This window comes from Leuciscus leuciscus (genome assembly GCF_965113295.1).
Source record: "Leuciscus leuciscus genome assembly, chromosome: 20".
NCBI classification, from domain to species: Eukaryota; Metazoa; Chordata; class Actinopteri; order Cypriniformes; family Leuciscidae; genus Leuciscus; species Leuciscus leuciscus.
Window position 1 is genome coordinate 15,439,107 of NC_138744.1, and position 22,279 is coordinate 15,461,385.

Below are 22,279 nucleotides of genomic sequence, written 5' to 3' on the forward strand. Positions count from 1 at the left end.
TTTTTTGTTGTTTTTTTTAATCAAATAAATGCAGCCTTGGTGAGTAGAAGCTCTTTTAAAAAAAGTTTCTTTTAAAAACATAAATCTTACCGATCCAAAACTTTTGAACGGCAGTGTAAATATACATATGCATACACTTTTACATCAGATATCTGGTCTTCCAACAACCAAAATAAACAGAGAAATAACCAGTTGAAAAAAAACAAAAACATGAAAGAGTTGATGAATTATGGTACATCCGTACAAATATTTTATTTATAGAGATTCCCATATAAATCTGAATAAATACCATTCAGAAGTTTTATTCAGAAAAAAACAAAAAAACACCTGCAAATTAATGACAAACATTTTAAATTTGCTTTTGACCACTCAGGATAAGGCACCTTGGATGAGTTTATGCTTTGAACAGTTTACAACATACTAGAAAAACAAGCATGTTTAAATTGCAAACCACTGAAAATATCAAATGTATAAAAGTGAAAAAAAAAGTACTTAGAAAAAGTATTGCACACCAGTGTTTAGGCCATTTTGGTAAACTTTCCCATTTCATGCACTTGCTAAAGCACCAATATGCTATCTGAAATTCAAACAAATGTGTTGCCAAAAATAAAATCTATATTACATTCACAGAAGAAACCAAGGCATCCTGACAGCACAAGGGCAACTTTTTATGCATGTAGGATCATTTTAAATATCCTTTTTCTAATCCTCAATGGAACTTTTCTTAGAGTAAACAGGACCCATGCTAAATAAATATAAATAAATCCTTTATAAATAAATGGAGTGCATTTTCCCCCCAACACAGCTTTTTAGTGTCTCATCTCAATATATCTTCTTGAGTACATTCAGTTACCAAACTTATAAACATTATGACACTTGCTTCTAATGCAACCCCATCTTTTCCCTGCCTCAAGTCATCCAGGAATCCTTTGCACTATTGACACTATGTACATGGCAGCAATGCAGCGCCCCCTAGAATTTGAAAAGGTTGATGAAACCCTGTGGAGACACGGGCTTGCAGCAGCTCTCTGGGTTATTGGCAGTGCAAGGATGGTCTGTATCCTAAATGAACAGGAAAAATAATCTGTTATTGCCATAAAAGGACCATAAATGAAAAAAAAGAAGAGGTTGATATTTTCAAATAAAATGTTAAAAGCTAGAAATGAGTCTAGTCACCTTCCAGAACAGGATGTGGCAATGTGTGCAGAACTGTAACGTGTCACTGTACTGTTCCTTGTGAGGGTAGCACCGGCACAACTTAAAGTACATCTTTTTCCATTCCAAAAGTCCTTTATCTGACACCATTAGGCGCTTGCGGATCTGTGAAGAACATATCAAATTACTTAAACCACATAAAGTGTTTGTACTGTATGCCAGGTAATGGAATTCATGAGCAGATTTAAGATATAAACAGTCACATAAATATGCAAGACTCATCTGGTCCTTTAAACAATATTTTTCATTTGAGTGAACTGACCCTTAAATACTTACCCTCATGTCGTTCCAAGCCCGTAAGAATTTTGTTCATCTTCGAAACACAGATGAAGATATTTTCAATGAAATCTGTGAGATTTACATCCCTCCATTGACAGCCCATGCAATTACCACTTTGTCGCTTCAAAAAGTTCATAAAGAGATTGTTTAACTAATAAATATGAATAGAGCGGTTTAGTACAACATTTCTGAAGAGACTTGATTATATGATGAACATTGAATTCTAGGCTTTTATTCACATAAACCTTGATCAGCGATCATAAACAGAAGCTCAACAGTTCTTGCTTGAATCTCATTGGTTGTTGCGGAAACTCAAACGCTTGTAACACAAGAATGAACCTCATTGGTTCTTGCACATTAGGCAAACATGCTTGAGCTTCTGTTTACCGTATCTAATGTGTGCGTTTATGAATATGTGGAAAAAAAGCCTAAATTCAATCGGTTCATCAGAAAGCGACAGTCTCTCTTCAGAAAATCTGGACTAAACCACTCGATTCATATGGATTATTTTTACGATCTCTTTATGAACTTTTTGAAGTGTCAAGGTGGTAGTTGCATAGACTTGTCAATGGAGGGACAGAAATCTCTCAGATTTCATTCAAATATCTTCATTTGTGTGTCGAAGATGAACGAAAGTATGGAACGACTTGAGGGTGAGTAAATTAAACTATTCCTTTAAGCATGTGACAAACATGTACCTGTCTGTCTGCAAAGTGATACTGGCAAAGTCTCTTCCACAACAGCCGATCTTCTGCCAACACACTTAGGTCAGGGCATACTTGACCCAGGCTAACCAGATCTCGTCCGTCTGCAAGACGGTGCATGATGTTAAGCTGCAAGCTAGCCGGCAGATCAAGGAATGTCATCCCTGTGTTTGTAGGCTGGACAAATAAGAAGAAAGTCTCTGTTTACCTTCATGATCTGAACAATCTCAATGGATATATGTTTGCTAGGTTACACAATATAACGCATGTTCTGTATGCTGATACTTTTGTAGCTTAAAGTGATATTTGTTATTGGTAACTGAAATGAAATATCTTTTTTGGTATAAAGCTGAAATAAAAATATTAGATGAAAAACTACATGAAGTACTAAAAAGAAATATAGGAATATATAAGAAAAAAAAGTTCTCCATGGAACACAAAATTAGATATTTATAGTAGTTGTCCAAGCTGCTCTTTTCCATACAAGTGACAGTGAATGGTAACCAAAAATGTCAAGCAAGATTTTTATTGGAATTTCAGGCTGTTCCACCTTTTTCAAGCTCGACAGCCCCGGTTCCCATCCACTTTAATTATACAGAAAAGAGCGGCTAAAACATTCTGCTTCATTTCTCCTTAAGTGTTCCACTGAAAATCATACAGGTTTGGAACCACATGAGGGTGAACAAATGACATTTTTGGTTGAACGATCCCTTTAACTGCAATAAAAAAATAAAAAAGTCTTTCCTTTGCTATATATCTGGCGCGTTTACACTCACCCGGTTGATCTGAATGTTATCAAGCTGCTGTAGCCACTGTAGTATGTTCTCCATGCGGTGCACCCAGATGTTGATGTTGCCCACTAGGACAGACTTGCCCATGTCCTGAACCAGACTGCACAACGACGCATATAGCGTTTGCAGCAGTTCTTTAATCGGACGAACATTTTGCTGATCATCAAGAACTAAGAAAGAGTGCAAATGTTTAGTTAGTAACTAAAAGTTCAAGGGCGCACAACAACATGGGCCCAACACTGTTGACAGGATCTTGTGTGTTACAGGCTACTTTAAGTTCATGCCAGATGCTTTCAAAACATACAACAGATACGATTAAGACATTACATATGCATTTATATCATAAACTGAGGAGTAAGGAAAGTGACAGGTAAATTAATAAAGGGGTTTGGGTATGACGTAGCCTACAAGTGAGCAATTTAGTTTCCCATAACAACCTGCACCTTTGTTTAGCTGAGATGACTTTGGGTTTACAATACAGCTGAGATCCCTGTTTGCTATCTGAGGCTTGTCGCTTTTTCCAGTGCAGGCAATTATAAAATTTCCATTCAGCTATGAGCTACTGGCCAAGCCCACCAAACTAATTTTGTTGTAAAAGATTGCAGACAGCAGAATAAACAACTATTTTGTTTGGACAGATTTTGCCTCATCTTTTTTTCTTATTAACCACAAGAGAGTTTCAGTACAAGCCTCGGAGTAAATAATCAGAGACTTTGCAAACATGTAATGTAAACAGACACTGTTGATGTTTCACATTGGCTAATAGTTTTGCAAATGAGATGGTGAAGACGTGAGACATTAACAAGAAAGCTTACCTTTCTGCACAACCCTTTCCAGAATGTTCATGTAGTTTTTCTGTGCCACTCCACTCAGCGAAGGCAGTTGGGACTTGGCGATCAGCTCCAGCAGCTGAAATGGTGGACATAAATTTGAGAGGTCAGACTAAGAGGCTGTGTGTTCCAGAATTACTTACAGACTGTTTTATTCCACTCGCTTCAGCCTTGGCAAAAACAAAGGGCTCAGAAATGGGACGTTCTCTCCCCATACACATGCACTCTGGCTAATGTCTGTTTCAGCAGTGTTGTTGTTTTGAAGTTCAGACAAAAGCAGGTAACCATTCCTTCAAACGGACTTTAAAACAAAGTGATCGTTTTACAGTAACTGTTTGTGCACCTTATATGTATGCAATCAATTGGACAAGAGTAGGTTTCCAACACCAAGTTCATTTTCAAAAGTTAGGACAGCCAAGAGCAGATAGTGAGTGCAGAGTTGTGTTCTATAAAGGCATGACTGGCATGTAATACCAGCACAATCCACATCATGGAGCAACATTGACCCACACTTGACCCAGCAACATGTGAACATTGTCATTCTCCTCCCTCCCCTACAGCGAGCCCCTGATGAAAGATGCTCCAAGTGCCTTTATGTGGACTGGAGCATGAAAGTTTGGGGATTTTTCTATTTTAATAGATTTTAAAATGTCATTTATTTTCAGCATCAATACTCCAGTCGTCAATGTCACATGATCCTGCAGAAATCGTTCTAATATGCTGGTTTGCTACTCAAGAAACATTTCTTCTTATTATCAATGTCAAAAACCGTTGTGCAGCTTAATATTTTTGTGGAAACTGGGATACATTTTTCAGGATTCTTTGATGAATAAGTTCAAAAGAAAGGCATTTATTTGAAATAGAAATCTTTTGTAACATTATAAATGTCTTTACTGTCACTTTTGATCAATTTAATGCATAAAAGTATAACTGAATAAAAGTTCATTTCTTTATTTAAAAAAAAAGCACTTTACTAACTCTAATGTTTTAAATGGTATTATATACAAATATATACATACACACAAGATTATAGTGGTCTTTGTTTGTCATAAGTAGCCTTATAGATTTGTTTTTCCATCCCTACTAAACCTGATCACTGTAACTGAGCTCCAACACAACACCAGCACAAGGTCAGACAACCAAAAGAGAAACTGCAAGATAAACCTGACACTGACTATGGTGTCTCAATAGTGTCTGGAAATGTCTAGAAAAATAAATGATGCACATATGATGCACTGAAGTGACTTGTAGTGACCTTAGCTGAGTAAAGGTCTGAGTAAACAACTTGATCCTGATCCTGTGTTTACCTGTCTTCTGAAGTGATCACAAGGATTCATGACCCAATTTGCCAGCACCTTAAGCTCATCATAGCTGACTCTACACCACAGTGGAGTCAAGTGATCGGATCAGAATTCAGGGTCACAATGCCGACAGATAGAGAGAAGGGCCTGTGAGGGGGTGGGGTTAATGGCCACCTAAGTCACTTGACTTTCCGTTCCAGTTTCATAAGCTTCCTCAACCTCAGCTGTTTGCGTGACAGTGACCTCAACGTCACACCGACCTGTGTTTATCTGCTCTTAGCTGATGACCTTTGCTTTCATCACTGGAACAAGTAAATCAAGAAGAATGTCTAATCATTAGTGACCTTAAACCAAAGGAGTAATAGCTAATTTAAACTTGAATTTAAGGCTGCTTAAGTCACTCTTGTTTTTTCATTACAAGAAACAGTTGCAGCAAACACACACAGATATGTATACAGAAGCACAAACATGGTCCCTGTGCATTTGCCATGAAACTGCCCCAGAGGCCCGCTTGTCTGGTGTGCTATGATAAGAATGAAGAAAGTAGCAGATACCCAGAGCCCAAGACTTATTAACCCTTTCTTCTTCAGAGACTGAGCCTGGCTATTGTCACGGTTTTCCCTGCCACAAATAGACGAGCAGAAACTCACCCTCACGACATAATTGAATCGCCTGGTGTCTTTGATGGCACTGCAGAAATCCAAACGATTAAATGCTTCTCCCAGAGTACAATATCCATGACGCTGCGGGAGATGAAAGAGGAGTTAGTTGACTACTTATTCACACAGAAGCCTCTTCAATCGTACTGCAGGAGATGATTACCAGGCCTTACCTCTTTGGTGCTTCCTTTGTGAACATAAATCCATTTGTCTTTGTGAAAATCTGCAATGAAGAAATAAATCTAAATGTTTGCAGTAACAGACTCGTTGCATTTCGATTTTCAGAAAGATACGGCGATGAGGCTTACAAGGAATCTTTGTGTTGTTGTTTAACAAGTCCTTCTTTCGCTTCTTTGCAGCCACGTCATAATTAATGCTGAGGATCAAATTCTCCTTGTCATGTTCTTCCTTGCAGTAGCTGAAAGCAAAGTGAAGTTGTCAACAAACATGCTTTGTCAAGGAATGTTTTTTTTTTTCATAGTTTAGCACCATGATGGGGAATTACACAACATATGGCCACTATCAATATGCAAATATGTAGGCCCTAACCCCATTTATTGTCTGTACCTACAGCAACACTTTTAGAAACAGTAAATAGACTGAGCATATGACCTGTTGTATTATTAGAAAGGTGATCAACAGATGATGAGTAAACACAAAGGCATTTTATGTTTACAACAGCTATTTACTGCAGTGCTGAAACTAGTGCCGCACCTCCGTCAATAACTTCACTTAAATTATTTATACGTATTTTTTATTAGCCTAGTCTTTTTAAAATGTATTCACACATTTCGTAAATTTTCTAATAAAATATTAAGTATAAACAATATTAATAAAAATGTCAAAATAAGCTAGATAAATATCATAAAAAAAAAAAACTTAATTCTTGATAAATGCCTCTGCATTTCAATTTGACGCAGATTGCGTCTGCAGTAAACTACGCCATTCGTTATATGATGCTCTTAGTGGTGGACAACGGAAAATATCAGATAAAGACTTCAAATGTAAATGTTGAATCATTAAACACTGACCTCTTCCGTTCTGAAACATTGTTATTCGTCTCGTTCTCATCTTTCGTCGTTTTTTTCCAGCCGTCCTCCGTTTTTACCCAGCTTTGACCAGGAGACCGCCAGTCTTGTCCAAGAAACGGCATTGTCAAGATACGAAAACCAGTGATAACGAAAGAAAACTTGTTAAGTGTTAAACTCGAGAAGTTGTTAAAGTGATTTTCTCGCGTGTGTGCTGCTATATTAAATAATGTTGTGAACGCGCTTCTGATGATAAAAGTGCGCAGCTGTATTTATATTGTCAGGAGGAGAATCCGGAAATGTTCCTGGTCCCGCCCCCTTTGGACAGCGTTCTCCAACACGTGGCTTTGTTTATCATCTTCCTTAATATTGCAAAACCTCACCAGCAACATAATCACAGATAGAGTTCAGTACGCTGCTGGATCATCTTTCCTCTTGCGCTTATTAAAATGTCAGACATACTCAGTCAATGCAATTTAATAGTAGCCTAGGTGATGAGCCTGAGATTTCTTATTTTCTTGAGTTCATCTTCTGAAACAGACAAGAAAATGACTGAACAAAAACTTCCAGACTTGAGCTAAACATAGAAAGCTGACTTCTTTCTTGATTTTCCCTGATGAGTGAGATCACAACATTAACTGTAATAGCTACCCTTACATGCTTCATAAATGAAAGGAAAGTGAGATTTTGGATCATGAGGAGAAAATAATTAATGTATGTGAATGACATTTCCTCCTAATCAGGATACAGACTATAGTGACTGTAAAGAAGTGGGTCAAACAAAGGCTGGTTATCCAATTATGAAAAAGCATGTATATTTTTACCTTATCACTGAACCTGCTAGTAACATGATCAGATTCCAACTGACCTCCTATTAAGATAACACCATTTCGTAAAATGAAACTGGTAGAGAACCGCACTTCACACCATGATAAGGAAATATAATCTTTTTTTAAGTTGATTTCATCAATAGCTATTCACTTTTGTTTGGTAATGAGGTGCATACTGAGCAAGAAATGTGACCCAGCTGCCCTACATTATGATGTAATGAGAGCTGATGGAAATGAGAAACTAGCAGCTTCCTTTTATCATTTAATCTCTTTAAGTCACACACAAGAGTTTCTCTGTGTTGATTGTTTGCTTTCAGACAGTTTAATTCTTATCAGCTGAAAATGGTTGTGTGGAGACCAAAAGAATTTTAGAAGGTGTATATTTACAGTGTTTTACACTTCCTTGATGCAAAAACTAACACTTTATTGTAATTGCCATTCAGACCGACGGGTTTCATTTTACACCAAGATGTAATTTACATGAGACATGAATGACAACTAAATGCGTCAACACAATAAAATAAAAGCAAACTGGTGTGAAATTAGTTTTTTTTATAGGAAACACACATTTCAAACGTCTTTTTAAAAGGTTATCTGCCTAAAGGTTGTGCTTGTTAATGTTTCCTAAACTCTTGCATGGAGATCAGATTAAACCATGACTAGGGGTAAATTCAGGTTGATTAGAACACTTTTTTCCAGTCATCTCAATGGCAAAAAGTGTCCCAATCAACCTGAATTTGACCCTATAACATCACTTATCATTTTTCTGGGATTTTCTTTTAATTAGTATATATATATATATATATATATATATATATATATATATATATAGACCCGATATATAATGTGTATATATGATGTGTACACACACACACACACACACACACACACACACACACACACACACACACACACACACACACACACACACACACACACACACACACACACACACACACACACACACACACACATATATATATAGACCCAATATATAATGTGTATATATGATGTGTACACACACACACACACACACACACACACACACACACATATATATATATATATATGGATTGATAAGGAATTATTTTGCACAGTATTTCTGTTGTTGACCTCAGTGGTGTTATTTCATGGTGACCTCAATGTTTTACCAGACACAGTGTTTTAGAGGCAGAACCGAGCTTGTGTGCATTTTCATAAAGGGAGAGCAAACATTTTTTTCTTGTAATCAAAACATTGCATTCCATGCAATAGTTAAATGGTAATTTGAGATTCAACACACACTCAGGCTTGTGGTAAAGGTTACAGGAAACATTTCTCAACCAATTTGTCTCCTCACCAGTGCAGCGCTAATGTAACCTGACTTGGCTGGGTGCAGTAAACTATGCCTACTGTGTTTAAAGTAGAGTAGAAGACTCCAGAACAGGTCTCTCTATTGCCCCTTGCCAGTCTGGTAAGTTGAGAAGGATGCAGAAGGTGCACAGAGCCCTGTAGTGGCCTATACGATAAATCATAAATATAGTTTTTGTTCATTTATCAACTTGATTAATTAATAATTTGATCAAGAAGAATAATTAGTGATGATATATAGTCATGGTTTAATCTGACCTCCACACTGGAATTTAGGAAACATTAACAAGCACAACATTTCAAGTCAAGTCAAGTTAAGTCATGTTTATTAGGGGTTCAAGCATGAAATGCTGAAACCCTATTGTAATTGTAAGGATTTGTAAGGAACTGATCGTGCAGGACAAACCGTGAGGCCTAGAGACTTGAAACCTGGACAGATGGTAGGCCTCAATTTGGGGAGAACCTATCAGAGTATTACCCCGATTGGCCCATAGGTGGCGCTACAGCAACCAAAAGTACAAAATTTATCATAACTCTTAGACCGTTTGCCCTAGACTCAAGTGTATTACACCACTGTGATCCCTGGCGAGTCGGACAAAATGTGTATCTCCAATTTCGATTTAGGCAGGACAAATTTTCCGCTATGTCGAATTTTGTCCAAAACCTACTTTTGCGAACTAGTCCCTGTTTTTTCGCCCGATCGGAACCAAACCAGTCTAGGACAATTCTCTGGACTCTCTAGATCAATAATTATCGGAAAAAAAGTTGAACTTTTGCATTTGGGTGGCTGTAACAGGGTCATTTAGAAAAGGGCCGTGACAAAATACACTCAAAAGCCTATAAATCCTAAACGAAAACTCAGAACTTCACGAAAATTGGTGAGCATAATATGTGACATAACATTCTGAACAAGCACACAAAATTTTATGGAGATCGGACCATAGGTGGCGCTATAACTGTTAAAAAGCTTTAAGACCATATATGGCAAATTGCCTGTATTGGCTGTAAATGGTCTTTTCCATTTATTATATCAGTGGTTACATGCTTGCTAAATAAAACTTAATAACTTTTGATGCTTTTGTGCTTAAAGGCCTTAAAGGCCTTAACTGCTTGAACCCCGATAAATGCTGCTTGCAGCTTTAATTTATATAGCGCTTTATACAATACAGATTGTTTCAAAGCAGCTTTACAGTGATAACAGGAAAATTATTCAATGATGCAAACAGTTCATTTCGCCTGTACAGCAGCTCTAAAAGAAAATAGTGTCATTTAGGCAGATATCCAGCAAAAGTATGTTACTGTAGTCTAAACTTTAAAAAAAATATGTTTGAAATGTTTTAGAAACATTTTGGAGCGAGAACCATTCCATTAGGTTTTCATTCCAAAGGTTTAACAGCACATCAGGAAGGCATTTGCTTCCAATGCGAGGCAAATACATTCAACAACGTGACATTTGTTCCTCTCCTAAAATATCTTTTCCCAAGCCATACTCACTGTTCAGCTCTCAGCTTGGGGACAAGTGCTATGAGGGGATTTCCTAGACATCTACACGGCTAGATGACAATCATATTTCCATTTTATGATTTAAAGTTAAGAAAAGCACAACATTTGTCTGTTGAACAAGAGCAATACAAGTAAAGAAAAAGGCTTTAAATGTAAAACATTCATGTAATGAAGTAAATGGAACCGTCTAGAACTGTTTTTGTTTTGTGTTCATGTTGGTGGACGCGGCACATGATCACATACGCTCTCGCTTGCTCACTAACACACCTGTTGCTGTTGCTCTTACACCAATTTCATCATTCCCTCATGTTTCAGTTTACACCCTTGACCAACAAATCTGCAACCTGGGCCAGCCACATGATTCTGGGGGTGTAAAGTTCTCCCTTGTTTGTTTCCCAAAATAACATCAGATCACCTATGGCCCCCAAGGACTGAATCTCATCATCTCCGACCTAAAAGAACAAGCTACAGCACGAAATGTTCTGAGGTTTGATGTAATATAATCAATTCAAACCCCAAACAGCACATGCAGTACTAAGGATCTCACAGTGCATTGGGTAATCGTAAAAAACACACTTTGTTGTTCACGTTTTACCATCCTTAATGTCAATGAGTCAACAGACTATTGCCTAATGCAATATTATGTGTCTAATAAAAGCACATCGTCAAACTTGACATCAATTGGACTCGTATAAACATGTTAAGGTTTGTTGGAGTGTGTTGATAAAGTGAAATGGGTATTGGGAATTTATATCACATTTCACAGCATTCATAATACAGTAGCAAGTCTCTTAATGGCTCATCATAGTCTTCTTTGCAATTCACAGTTTCATGCCTGGGCATGCTGACACCTGTTACAGTCTAACTGAGAGTGACAGGAAGACATGTGAGACACAGACAGGCCAATAACACATATACCCAGACACATTTCTCTCACACATCTGCTGCCTTACATCCTCACACCTTCTGTGTCATGTCATATGATGAGTTTAATATCTTATGATCTATGTAGGATGATGAATAGGTCACATCAGAAACATGATTTTAATATGCATTTAATTTCAAATTGAATAGATATTACACATAATGTATATGTAAAGTATTGATGGAGAAGATTTTTACAATTCACCCAAAAATTAAATTTTATTAATTACTCATGTCATTCCAAACTTTCTGTACAAGTTTCTTTCTAAATACGAAAGATATTTAGAAAAATGTCTGTTTTAGCTCATACAATGAAATTCTCCATCAGTTTCTTTTATAGTATTTTATTTTGTGTTCTGCAGAAGAGAGAAAGTCATACAAGTTTAGAATGACATCAGGCTAAATAAATGATGACAGGATTTTTTTTTTGGGGGGTGAACTATCCCTTTAAATTCTACCATATAAGACAATTTTCAAATAACACACAAAAGAAGCATTATTAGTTTTGATGAAGAATTTAATGGTAAAATCATTTTGCATGTATAACTGTTCCACTCAATTAATTTTTAAAAGAATGTAAAATATTTGGGGGAAAAAACATGAATAAATAATCAATTTACAAAAAGAAGGAATGTTTAAATAAAAGTACACATGTAAACAAACAATGTGCAACTATTCAGTGTCAAGTGCAAAATAATACAGAATTTGAAACTCTTCAAGTTCAAAGGTAATGTGTATTCTTTAGTAAACACTAATATGATTTAATTGTTCAATAAACAGGTGATCTAAAAGACACTTGAAATTAAAAGAGTCCATCTGCTATATGGCCTGAGCTTAATTTGAAATATCTTCCAGCTATTTGGCTATTTCAGATATTTCTATAACTTTTAATAGTTATTTTACTAATAACCTCACACACATTCAAAAGGCAACACGTGCAAACACCGACAGAGAGCTTCGAAAAATGTGTCTCATTGCGTTACTGTCTTAATATGCTCTCCATTTTTACTCTTTTCTCAGTATGAACTGTCAAATAGAGCACTCCATTAATTTTGGTTGGAGACAGACACATTTAAGCTTGTATGATATGACTAAGCTACGTTGTCAATATTAATACAGTCATGTAGGCAAAAACTTATCAGAGAGATAGACCAGATTTACTGAGCCATGGTCAAATAGCTTGAATGGCAAAGTTCCCATCGACACCCATGAGTCTGTCTTTGGGTCGTAGAAGTCAAAGCCGTCTGAGTCTTCCACACTCTCGTCACTGTTAATGAAGCGCCCCCCCGTGACATAGATCTTTCCATTCACAACAGCAGCAGAGTGATGCATCTTCCTGGCCTTCATATTTTCACATTTTTCAAACCTGTTGGTTTTAACATCATATGCTACCATTCTTCTTGTATAGCCTGTTAAATAATAAAAAAAGAGAGTTAAAGTTGCATGAAATGGAAATTGAGATCGTCTTTTTCCCCCTATTGTGATGTACACTACTGGTCAAATGGTTTTGAATAATTAACAAGTCCCTTATGCTCACCAATGCTGCATTTATTTGAGCAAAATACAGTACAAACAGTAATGTTGTGAAATATTTTTACAATTTAAAGTAGCTGTTTTCTATTTAAATATTTTAAAATGTAATTTATTCATGTGACGGCAAAGCTGAATTTTCAGCTGCTTTACTTTTGGAGCAAAGCAACCAATACTCCAGTCTTAAGATACATCAAAAATATTTTTTCTTTCAAAAATCTCTTAATTATTTAAATATTTCATGGTAGTGTATTTCTGAGTGAAACGACATCTCGAACAAGAAAAAATGTAAGGCGGGACTTGGTCAAAAATTGATTGGATTGTTGTCATTTGCTAATTGCTGCAATCTCATATGAATGACAGGTTACTGGAGCAGAGGGATCTTCAATATTCCGCAAAAAAATAAGAATGGTCAATTCTGATTTCATGGTGACCTCAAAACCAACTTGCAGGAACATTATATTCACAAAACACTCCAAAAAAAACCTCCTTACCGCCTACAATGTAGATTTTATCATCGATCACAGCAGCTGGTGCACAGACGTTCTTCACTGTCCTGGTTTCCATCCTATACCACAGATTCCTTCCAATGTGGTACACCTATCAAGAACAAACATCAGATTCTTTTACCACTGCAAAATCATTCAAATTTGTTCTCTATACAACTAAACATCCCATATAGCCTGAAATATCAAACCTGGATAATTCGAACTGGTTTCTGCATGGCGTCTTCCCCTCCGAACACGTATATTCTCTGGTCATGTGCGGCTACAGCTGGGTGCAGAACTGCAGTGGGCATGGGGGCCATGGCCTCCCATAGGTTGAACATGGTGTCGTATCGCTCTACCGAATTTGACAGCTGTCCGTCAGCTGTCAATCCACCCAGAACAAAAATGAAATGCAGGTAGGTAGAACTCTGATGGGCGTATCGAGGCGTCAGCATGGGTTCTCCAACTCTCCACTGGTTTGTTTTCAGAGAAAGCGTGTACACAGTGTTGCTAGTTGTGCACTGCCCTCCGGCTGTCATGGTTAAGCCCCCGAGCACATAAAGGATGCTGTGCATGCAGACATAAGAGGGCCGGTGAAGGCGCAGCGGGATTTTTGCGAGACACTGCCAGCAGCGAGTCTGCTCGTCGTAGAGCAGCGCCTCACGAGACGTCCGCTCACCATCCTTACGACCTCCCACTATTACAAGCGCCTCCTTGCAGTTTTTCCGTCGTGGCACTGCCCAAAGGAGCTCAAGATCGCCAGGGCAATGAGTGCCGACAGAAAAAAGAAGGCGACGGACGGATTCGATAATCTCTGTGCATAAAGAAGATGACTGGACTAGAGGGTCATTGGCGATAAACTGGAAAAGATAGGAAGGATGGACATGTCTCAGCCTCACGCGACGGAACAAGTCGTGGATAGTGCTACGTCTGGAGAACGGGTCATGGTGGATCCAAGCTAGAAGAGTCTCAAAAACTTGCTCCTCCTCAACGCACAGTTTGTCGTCCTCCAAGTAGCTCACTAACTCGGGTAGCGAGAGTTCGCAGAAGTCCTCGGAGACCACCACATCAGAGAAGCTCTTCACAGCCAGTTCTCTCGCTTTTTCCTGCAAGCTAGGGCAATGCAGGATTTCAGAGAGCCGGATCATACTCAGGCAGTTGTCTGGACTGAGCTGGGTCTGCAAGAAGGTCGAGCAGGCCTCAAAAAGCCTTCCATACTGAAGCATAGAGGCGGCTTGCATCAGAGGGAGAACCAGCTCCATGGTGATGCTGACAGACCCTGTGTATACATACTCTACTATACTCGCAAGGATGTCATAAGGAACACCTTGGAGGTCTATCCGGGGCTTCTGGGTCTCCAGGAAGCAGCTGCAGAACATAGCGTAGAAGTAGGGGCTGCTGGACACCAGAACATTGCGGTGACATGGGAGCTCTTTACCCTCAGAGCAAAGAATAACATCAGTGAAAATTTGGTCCTTCCTCAAGGTGTTCAGCTCCAGGAGGAGGGTTGAGATCAGGTCTTTGTCTTTAAAATGCAGGACATCTGATATTGGACCATCTAAGCTGTGGGGGAAAAAAAGACAAAAGTTTTATAATCATAAGATATTTTCTTCAGTTAGGATATCGGTTACATACACATTTCTCTTATGCACATAAAAACTCTTATGGCAGCAGTTCAGATGCATTTCCTATAACCATTTCATTTTTTGAATCTAGTGATTTTGAAAATTAAGTGATTATATTTGCACATTTACACACACACACACACACACACACACACACACACACACACACACACACACACACATTTAGTATTTATATGTATAATATTATTTACAGTATTGCAGTATACATCTGTATGTGTGTGTGTACATATATATAAATAATTATATAATAAATAAAATAATATGACTGATTCAATGACATGCTTGAACATGAGTGTAAAGTTGCATCCGTGAAACAGTGCAGCATTCAGTGCACTTTTTAAAATAAATCTGCAATTGCACATTTTAAGAAATCAAAGGAATGGTAGCAAGGAAATGATTCCCTTCATCAATTAACAATTCTGCCAGTTCATCATCACACAATCACATTAATCTTCCAAGACTAGAACAATGCAGTTTGCCTGCAGACTGACATATCATGAAAAACTAACCAAAATGCCATGCAGTTATAGACAAACTACACAGGTGTTATTGTGCCTGTAGTCAAAGCATCTGCTTGGAGACCTGATGTGTCAGCCATATCTTGCCTTACCTTGTCTCAGATGATTTGAAGCACATTCTAGATGGTCCTGTAAATATACAGCCTATGTATCATCAAAACTCAAGCAGAGCTCAAACTCGTCCCTCTGTTTTCAAAAAACAGTTCACTTCTGATTCTGAAAGTTCACTTTCAGAGTTTGGCAGGTGGATGTTTATAGAGACTGGGGCGACCGCGGTATGTTATTTGTTGTTCAGAAATCCTTCGAGAGGCCTCAGTGTACATTCCAGTCTCCCTTAAAATAGAAATCTCTCTTCTCTGTCAGAACTGGAGCAAGTCCCGCTAACACCTCATCATGGTACGCCCTCACCCCCTCTGTTTTTCCATAACACAACAAGTTTCTTCACCGTCTGCATCGCGTGTCTGAATTGCTCCATGCTCCACAACGTGTGTATGTTTACCGAGGCTGTAAACAACACCACTTGTGACCAAAAGCTATTCTAAGAGTTTTCTGTGTACTTGACCCCCGTTTCTAAACTAATCCCCCCAAAAGCCAGCACTGTGTTACTGCAGCAGTCGTCACAAACTCTAGGATGATGAAAGTTCAGAATGAGGAGATATAACAGCTGAAAGCTTTGAAGCCAAACATACGCAGCCAGGTACACATTAGACAGCGCTGAGTGACTGGGTTATTGTTTGAACATAATCTTGGTAATTTAGTGTCCTGCACTTAGGTTGCACTGTAGGCGTATGAAGTTGCATAAGCATTAATAAACTATTTTAATGTAAAGTAATGCATGTACAAAAAACTAAACGAATACAATTATTATTTATAATCTTAATCATATAATAACTATTTTCAACAATAAGATTCTTTGCATGACTACTGAGGGGCTTCAGAAAAAATGCGCCTTAAGATAAACAGCGCCATCTTGTGTTAGTTCCCTGTACTGAGGTTTCTTGTGACCTGAGAGACATTACGCAATAGTTGCACCTGTGCTGTCTTCTGTTTCACATGCTGTAATCTAAAATGTTCAAGAACTTCAAATAAATATGTTCTCATGTACCTTATGATAATATGTCGTTAATACAAGCAACAACAGTCTCCACATTTGATCAAGCAGAAAAAAAAAATCAAACAGATACATTATACACATTTAACATTATAATAAAGATATTTTGATTATTTTCAAACATGATGTCCTCAAGCCTGGTAATGCACATTAAGAAACAAAACAAAACTTGCTGCAGTGGCTGAGTGAAATAAAGATGTGAAGAAGAAAATTGGGGAAACTAGAATGTCAGGTTAAGAAATTAAACACATTTCAGCTCCACCCTACCCATTGAAAGGCTAGAAATAGCTTGAGTAATCCCTTTGAACTTCTACCACAACACCCTTTGAAAAGATGACAGGCAAAATATTACCAATAAAATCATAATCATAAAGCCTATGATGTTCGGTAGCAGAGAATGTTGGGACCTTAAATTCTCCAGAGCCACTCTATGAAAATAACAGTCTCTTGGTAGATATCTTGATACGCAACCTGTCGTGAGAACTCTTAAACCCTGCAGATACTTTACATATCTTGCAAGGTACACAGCAGTGCTAAAGATCCGCTCTGCTCTACAGCATCCACATTACATTACTGTGAGTCTGTTGTGCAGTTGCTAATTATCTCATGCTAAGCACTCAATTCCAAAGTGCCTGTGCCTCAGGGAGAGCATCCTCCCCGATTAACCCTGCTTATCGCTGCATGAGTAAATGAAGGGTAAATAACAGTCACACCAAGAGATGGAGGGTTATGACCTCTAGACATTTTCCAAAAACTTCTGCAATTTGTATTCCTACTACTACACACTGTATATAAATATATTATATTAATTATATTGTTATACTATAATATTATAAGTATATTAATTAATTAAATTGTTTTATTAAAATTATATCAAATATTTTAATAGTTTTATTAAATTATTTTATAGCTTATTCCTCACTATTATTACACTGTATATAAATATATTGTTATACTATAATGTGTTTATATAAATATATATATATATATATATATATATATATATATACATACACAAGTATATTAATTAATTAAATTAAATTATATTTTATTATAATTATATAAAATATTTTTATATTTTTAAAATAATATAATGAATTATTTTATAGCTTTGAATATACTAATTTCTTATTCTTATAATCTACATGTAAAAGGGAAGTATTTTGTTTATATGTCACTCCTGCAATGAACACAAGCCTTTGTACATTATAATAATTGACACTAACCAAAACAGCGCCTACTTTACAAATGAAATTTCTGTTTGCCAGGTATTATGAGAATAGTGAAAAGTAGTCATAATGGAAAGAAGCACAGGTTTTAGATATATTAAAGCACAATGTCTGATGCATTTTGAAGAGCACTTTCATCTTTTGGTTCCTTTTATGGACTCCTTTGTGATCCTCCTCAAATGCTACAACAGACGTTTTAAAAAACCGACCACCATAAAACAAGAGCCTCTCTCTTCAGCACAAAATAATTATTTTTGAGGACTATATTTGATTTTTTTTGTGTAACATTGATTTTGGGTAGATTCATGCAACAAGTGCTCTTGCATGTTGCTCTACAATATCATCATATTAGGTGGTGCCACTGATAAGAGTTGCAATGCAAATTGCAATATGTCCATTGGGAATTGCAGGCTGACCTCTAAAAGATCAGTATGACAGTGATATATTATATAGTTTGCTTCGCTCATGCAGAAATGTAAGGGAACATGGCAAATAGTGAGATAGCAAATTGGGTCATGTGTCAGATCTGAATGACCTACTTCTTCCGGCCTTTTTTCTGATAAGAGCCTGGAGAAAATGTTCCACTTTCAGAGTGGAGGCAAAGTTCTGATCACCATCACCACACAGCAAATACTGAAGCTTCTTCTTTGAAGTTCAGAGCAAACAAACCAGCTGTAATGTAATAAGCAGTACGGTATGGACATTTTAGTGTTAACAAATGCAAGAAAAAGATAATATCTAAGAAAACCCTTGTGAAATGAAACAAACTACTGGAACGTTAGCAACATTATATTGTCTACAGCAAGGGTTTTCAAACTTGTTGATGTTAGGGACCATTAAATATGATGATCTTTGTGAGAGACGTTGTTGATAAATATTAAGGCAGCTGTATATTTTTGTATATAAAAAAATTGCAATTAACGTATTGATTTCTGACCCTAATTAAATATTAAATTGAGTGAATGTGAACATAATATATATATGGAAAAGAATATATAGATATATTTTTATATATTTATAAAAAGAACAAATCATGAGAAAAAATATTAAATTACTGCAATTAATGTAGCCAACTGATTTCTGACCCTAATTAAATATTAAATTTTGTGAATGTGAACATAATAAAATATTATGTTAAACATATTTCACTAATTTCTTAAATACACACATTAACAGATCTAAAAAAAAAAAAATCTAATATACATATATATATATCATACTGTATATATTTCTGTGTACACACACACACACACACACACACACACACTCACACATATATATGTATAAATATATGTGTGTATATACAGTATATTATATATATATATATATATATATATATATATACTGTATTTATTTATATATACATACAGTATATATAGATACAGTCTATATGTATAAATATAAATGTGTGTGTATACTGTATATACAAACAAATTTATATTTATACACACACAGAAAAGTATATATATATATATATATATATATATATATATATAATGTACTGTATATACACATATATTATGTAAACACAGACTTTTATGTTAGATGTGATTAATCACGATTAATCGATTTAACAGCCCTACCTGCTGGCGTGTTACTTTGTGGCATGAGAGCTATATTTTGGTTAAAATGTCATGTTCCTCTAGAGGTCAGTGCAGCTCAAATGATACTTATTAACTTACTGTGAAAAAATACGTCCTAATAGACTAGTCATCACACGTGTTGGGTATTATGATTAGACAAATAGCCTAAATGTTTCACTGCACTCAATATTAGTGATCACTAAACTACCTAAAAGTGCTCTCATGATTTTTTTAAGGTAACCCGCAGTGTATTATGGGACAACAACACACAGCTCTATTCATTAAAGAAAAACATCAGCGTAATTGGGGGGAAATTGAACTGCACATAACAGAGTTGCATTCAATAACATTAACATACCTATGTCATTTTCACCTCAACATTTTTGTCTGATGATCTTCTCTTCCTTCTTTTCATTTCTCTCTCTGCAGCCAGTCCAGGCTTTTGGTAGGCTTCATCGGCATGACACCAACAGACACACGCCATGCACCTTCAGCAATAATACACCTTTGATGGAGTGCAGTTGCCTTTGGAATCAGAGAAAGAGGGGTCTTAAGGGGCTTACTATTAGCTGCTTAAAATTCTTCTGATGTAACCAGTGCATAGCCACTGGAAGGAAAAAAACATAGACGCATTCCCACTAGTGTGGCACTTTCACCCTATTTTGTTTACTCTTGGAGGTGTTGTGTTCCAGACGTCTTTTTTTAACAGTTGAGGAAACTAAATAATGAGTTCTTTCACTGAGCGAGTCAGTGTGAAGGCAATGCTGTTTATCTTTATATCCTCAGCGGTGGCAGACAGCTTCATACGGTGTCACAGGCATACTGACACAAGGTGCCCTGGCATTCAAAATGGCCAGAGTACAGAATCTCAAGTGATGGAAACTTAAAAAAAAAAAAAATCTTTGTAGAGATTGAACACTCAGAGGAATTCCTGTGGTAGTGTCGGACCAATCCTGAAATGTCAGGTCGTTGAAATTCCTCTGTTTACTCACCAGGATAGAGATGAAGGGTGTGTGGATCTTTATAACACAAGGCTTCAGTGAAAATGTCACTCTGAAGACTGATTTCTGAATCATAAAGCAGTATCATTTGTGTATGCAATTAACAAAATGTTAAAGTATATATGTTTTGGCGCATACATAATTCATTATATAAGCACAATATGCTAATGAGATTTACTATTAATGCTTTAATATTAGGGGAGCAGGTGTATCTGGCCTTAAGAGACTGTCATGAGCCTGGATTTTTTTTTTTTTATGTGGCACTGGGAGATGGACACCCGGCTTGTGACTGGTGATATGCCTCACGGCGACAGCCAGATATGAGCAAATACACAGCAGACTGGACAGCTGTTAAGTTAGGTAATTAAGAGCTGAGGCACGCTTTTGGGCAGGAGAAGCCCCTGTACTGGGGGTGATGGACTGACAGCCAGAGGCTAGCTGTTTGTCAATCCACAACACAGGACTAAACACTGCAGTGTTTTACAGACCCTCCTGCCCCCGGACTGGATACCAGAAGCTGAAGTATCTCCTGGGAGACGCCTCTGAAGATGCTGCCACTGCCACTGGCTCTTTTCAGGGTAGACACCATTAGCCTATAATTTTTCACAAATGCAAACAACACTGTTAGAAATAGATGTACAGCACAGTTCATTTAAATTTTGTTGCACTGTCTTCATTTCTTAGATCACGCCCAGTTTTTCTTGTCACAGTGATTTGAATACTGTCGCTCACAGCCTTGATTTATGAAATAAAAAAGAAATATGCCATCTAATTTTGATGGGGGGGCTAGGGGGGTTTACTGATTTGCAATTTTTTTATTTCATGTTTGCAATATATATTTAACTGCTTAATTTTGACATAATGATTTTTTTTTTTTACAATATATTTGTAATGTCTGAATCCATAATAAAGCAATATATACTGACACTATTTTGTTGATGCACTGTCCACAAAAAAAAAAAAAGCTGTTGGTTACAGCTCTTCACAAAAAAGTAGGGTAACACAATCGCTGCATCCGAAATTGAATACTTCCCTATAGAGTATGTCCGAATGTGTCCCAATTCGCCTAATACTACGCCCTAAAAGTATGTACTCTTTTTGCGAAGAAAAAGTGTGTAGCAAAAGAGTAGATAAGGTTTGGGACATATTATCATTTCATTAAATTGTGTATTTAACAGGCGCTCTGTTGCATAGTTATAAGCAATCTGTCACTGTAAACTGACCTGTCAATCATCTTGTCACTGCAGTTAAAATCCTCCAGATTTCATTTACTTTAATTTCCTACTGTATTGGAGAGAACGTTGATCTGCCAGACATGGGTCTTTCATGCAGAGAACTTTCCTTATGTGTTTGCATAATAATGCATTTAAAAGTTGATTGGCCAAACAGATCTTTATAAAAGTCCACATTGTTTTTTTATCATGTTGATTATTAGTCACTCAAACCCCTTTATCTAAACCTCTCTATTTAACTGTTGGTTATTATTTTCTTTTAACACTTTTTATTTGCATTTGTTGTTCTGAATCAAATCCTCCTCCAAATTAAGCAATATTAGCCGCTATAGTGCATGGATCCACACTTCGAAAATCTACCGGAAATAGTAGACCATCCGGGGACTTTTGATATACTGTTTTCAACATACTATGCTTTGGGACACACTTATTGCAATCTCACATATTATTTAGGATGGATATTATGCATATTGGGACGCATGCCATTAAAAAAAAACAGTAGGCGAAAATTCCCCGGATGACCTAGC

The 22,279-nt window shown here is 36.9% G+C and overlaps 2 protein-coding genes across 3 annotated transcripts; both read right to left on the bottom strand.

Moving 5' to 3' along the window:
- Positions 1-223: 223 nt before the first annotated feature.
- On the bottom strand, positions 224-7,103 carry fbxo32 (F-box protein 32). Its single transcript, XM_082149678.1, has 9 exons — positions 6,811-7,103; positions 6,088-6,197; positions 5,953-6,002; positions 5,771-5,863; positions 3,805-3,898; positions 2,975-3,159; positions 2,193-2,375; positions 1,177-1,320; positions 224-1,062 (listed from the first exon to the last, which is right to left on the bottom strand). The coding sequence occupies exons 1-9, from the start codon at positions 6,930-6,932 to the stop codon at positions 973-975; spliced, it is 1,071 nt and encodes a 356-aa protein (XP_082005804.1). The 5' UTR covers positions 6,933-7,103; the 3' UTR covers positions 224-972.
- A 4,681-nt stretch (positions 7,104-11,784) lies between these two features.
- Positions 11,785-21,472, bottom strand: klhl38b (kelch-like family member 38b). Of its 2 annotated transcripts, XM_082149437.1 has the most exons (5): positions 21,032-21,472; positions 19,878-20,044; positions 13,642-14,995; positions 13,439-13,544; positions 11,785-12,823 (listed from the first exon to the last, which is right to left on the bottom strand). In XM_082149437.1, the coding sequence occupies exons 3-5, from the start codon at positions 14,809-14,811 to the stop codon at positions 12,534-12,536; spliced, it is 1,566 nt and encodes a 521-aa protein (XP_082005563.1). In that variant the 5' UTR covers positions 14,812-14,995; positions 19,878-20,044; positions 21,032-21,472; the 3' UTR covers positions 11,785-12,533. The 2 variants fall into 2 exon arrangements, with proteins under 2 accessions (XP_082005563.1, XP_082005562.1); XM_082149436.1 differs by lacking the exons at positions 19,878-20,044; positions 21,032-21,472 and adding an exon at positions 15,689-17,456.
- Positions 21,473-22,279: the final 807 nt, after the last annotated feature.